Here is a 2,868-nt window from a genome sequence, read left to right as displayed (position 1 = left end):
ACGTAAGGAAACGGTCATCTCGTGCCGTAGTTGTTCTTCTTCGTCCAGATCCAGGTCGTCTGGTTAGCAAACCTGTCTCCTAAAAGCGTTGAAGCACTCGTTGAATCGTAGAAAGGCTTACGCCAACAGTTCTTGCGATTTGCGTTGAGTATGACCGTCTTCCAGAAGCGCAACAATGCGTGCCGTTTCAACAGCATTCAAAGGCATTTTTGGCAAAAAATAAACAATAATAAACACTAATAATGGCACTAATACACACTAATGGTGGCAATAATAAACGTTTGGTTGTTGCGTTTGAACAGAAAGTCGAATCACAAATGAGACATTTAAAACAAGCGGCAGTTACAGGTACCGTTCATTTTGGCAAGTGTATAGTTTTCCGCGAAATCGGCATTATTGGAATTCTTTGTTACAAAGGAAACCAATAAGGCGACATCAATTCTCAAAAACATGCATTAGTTTGTATTTGTGTTATTATCATTTACGATAAAGCTCGTTAAAAATGAAATAACGGTGATTTTCAAGGTGACCCGGATTTTATGATCGCGAGTGTAGTTTTTATAGTTTTAATAGTATTCCAAATATCGATGAAAACAATAACATTTTTCTCTGGAATATACGAAATGTTACTTATACCTATAAATTACCAAAGGGATCTTATGAATTAGATGATATTACAAAACTTATAAAAGAAAACATGAAAAAGAGAGATAGTTATGCGACTATAGAAATTACTCCACAGTTATCATCCTCCAAAGTTATAATTAATAGTAATAGAGAAATTTCATTTCTTCCCGCGAATTCTATTGGGAAATTATTTGGATTTAAATCAGGGCTACTAGCAGCAAACCAGATACATATCTCAGACAATCCAGTGGAGATTTGGGGTGCAAACGCATTATGTATTGACTGTAACATAGCATCAGGATCCTATTTAAACGGAAATCCAGTTCACATTATCCATCAGTTCTTCCCAACCGTACCAACTGGGTATAAAATACTTGAGGTACCCCAAAATATTTTGTATTATCCAGTGAGTATTAAAACAATCTCTAACCTTACAGTAAAAATTATCAACCAAGCAGGTAAACTTGTTGACTTTGGAGGGGAGGAGGTTACTGTAAATCTACATCTTAGAAAACGTATATAATGGTTTTAGTTTTTTCTCGCGAACCAAAAACATATATAAAGAGATTACCTTCTAAAAAAATAACTCCATCTCTACCAAAATCATATAAAAGGAGATTACCTTTTAAACAAATAACCCCATCTAATCGTCGCTTTCTTCAATCGTTAGGATTTAAAGTCTTGGTATAATGGAAATTCTTCACGTTACTGGTCAACCTTTTAATGATAACACTATTGAAGATTATCAGTTCCACACTTATCAACCATACATTCCTGGAAAATTGGGATACAATGATGAAATCCGTATTTCAGTACAAGATTTGGATAGTTTGACGTTTCCAGCAAATAGTTTTCTCTATATTGAGGGCAAATTAGCCACACATGATAATAAAACACCAACCAAAATAAAATTTATTAATAATAGTATAGCTTACTTGTTTCGTGAACTACGTTTTAAATTAAATGGGGTAATAATTGACTCAGTACGTGATGTAGGATTAGTATCAAGTATTAAAAACTATCTTAGCCTTAACGAAAATCAAAGCTTGCTATTGGAAAATGCTGGTTGGTTTCCAAAAATGAGTAGAATTGAAAATAATAGTGAAGTCCCTAAAAACAATGTTTTGGTGGATTCAAATGGAAACTTTAATGTGTGTATACCTTTAAGATTATTATCCGGATTCTTTGAAGATTTCAGAAAAATTATTATGAACATGAAACAAGAATTGATACTTATTCGATCAAATGATGATATTGATGCAGTAGTAAGCGAAGATGAGACTGAGCGTCCAAAAATTGATTTTACTAAATTATATTGGGAGGTACCACATGTAACTCCTAGTATTCGAGAACAGTTGCGACTAAACAAAATTTCACATACAAACCAAGAACTACCTATTAAATTTCGAAGTTGGCAAATGATTGAATATCCAGCCCTAAATAACTCTACACGTCACACATGGTCAGTGCGGACTAGTACCAAAATAGAAACTCCACGACACATTGTTGTTGCTTTTCAAAATAACAGAAAATCAAAATTAACAAAAGATATGAGTAAATTTGATCATTGCACTTTAAAGAATATTAAAGTGTTTTTAAATTCTGAGAGGTATCCCTATAATGATCTTCAACTAGATTTTAAGACTAATAGGTTTGCCAAACTATATGAAATGTTTGCCAATTTCCAGGAGAGTTATTATCACATGACCTTAAATCAACCCATATTTAATCCAATTGACTTTCAAACAATTGCTCCACTTATACACATTGACTGCTCTCGTCAAAAAGAAGTAATTCAATCCGGATCTGTTGTGCTTCGTATAGAATTTGAGACAGATGAACCAACAACCTCTGATATCTCAGCCTATTGTCTAATACTTCACGAGAAAGAATTCACATATAACCCTCTAACAAAAATTGTGAAACAATTGTAAAATATTTATATTATACAAAACAGGTGAATGCAAATTAGGGAGCACCTGTATGCAAATTAATGAGCACCTGAAAATTAGGGAGTTTATTTTAAATATGGAGCAGCTGTATGCAAAGAGCAGGTACAGGTGTTGTAAAATTGTATCTAATGAAAGATTTCCCGTATGAGGATTGTATAAGGGCCAGGTGCTAATTATGGCATTATATGCGAAACTCTCTCATGCGCATGACTGAAAATTCTTTTAAAAATACAAATTATGCACTACACAAACTCAGTCTGTAATCATGTGCTTAATAGTAGATGTCCAA

General features: G+C 33.5%; 1 protein-coding gene across 1 annotated transcript; it reads left to right on the top strand.

Annotated features, from left to right (window-relative positions):
* Positions 1 to 1,316: 1,316 nt before the first annotated feature.
* LOC140438745 (uncharacterized) lies at positions 1,317 to 2,561 on the top strand. Its single transcript, XM_072528391.1, has one exon. The coding sequence runs from the start codon at positions 1,317 to 1,319 to the stop codon at positions 2,559 to 2,561; it is 1,245 nt and encodes a 414-aa protein (XP_072384492.1).
* The last annotated feature ends 307 nt before the right edge of the window (positions 2,562 to 2,868 follow it).

The sequence above is a fragment of the Diabrotica undecimpunctata genome, chromosome 4 (genome assembly GCF_040954645.1).
Source record: "Diabrotica undecimpunctata isolate CICGRU chromosome 4, icDiaUnde3, whole genome shotgun sequence".
In the NCBI taxonomy this organism is placed as follows: domain Eukaryota; kingdom Metazoa; phylum Arthropoda; class Insecta; order Coleoptera; family Chrysomelidae; genus Diabrotica; species Diabrotica undecimpunctata.
This window is presented reverse-complemented; position numbering and strand designations above follow the sequence as displayed.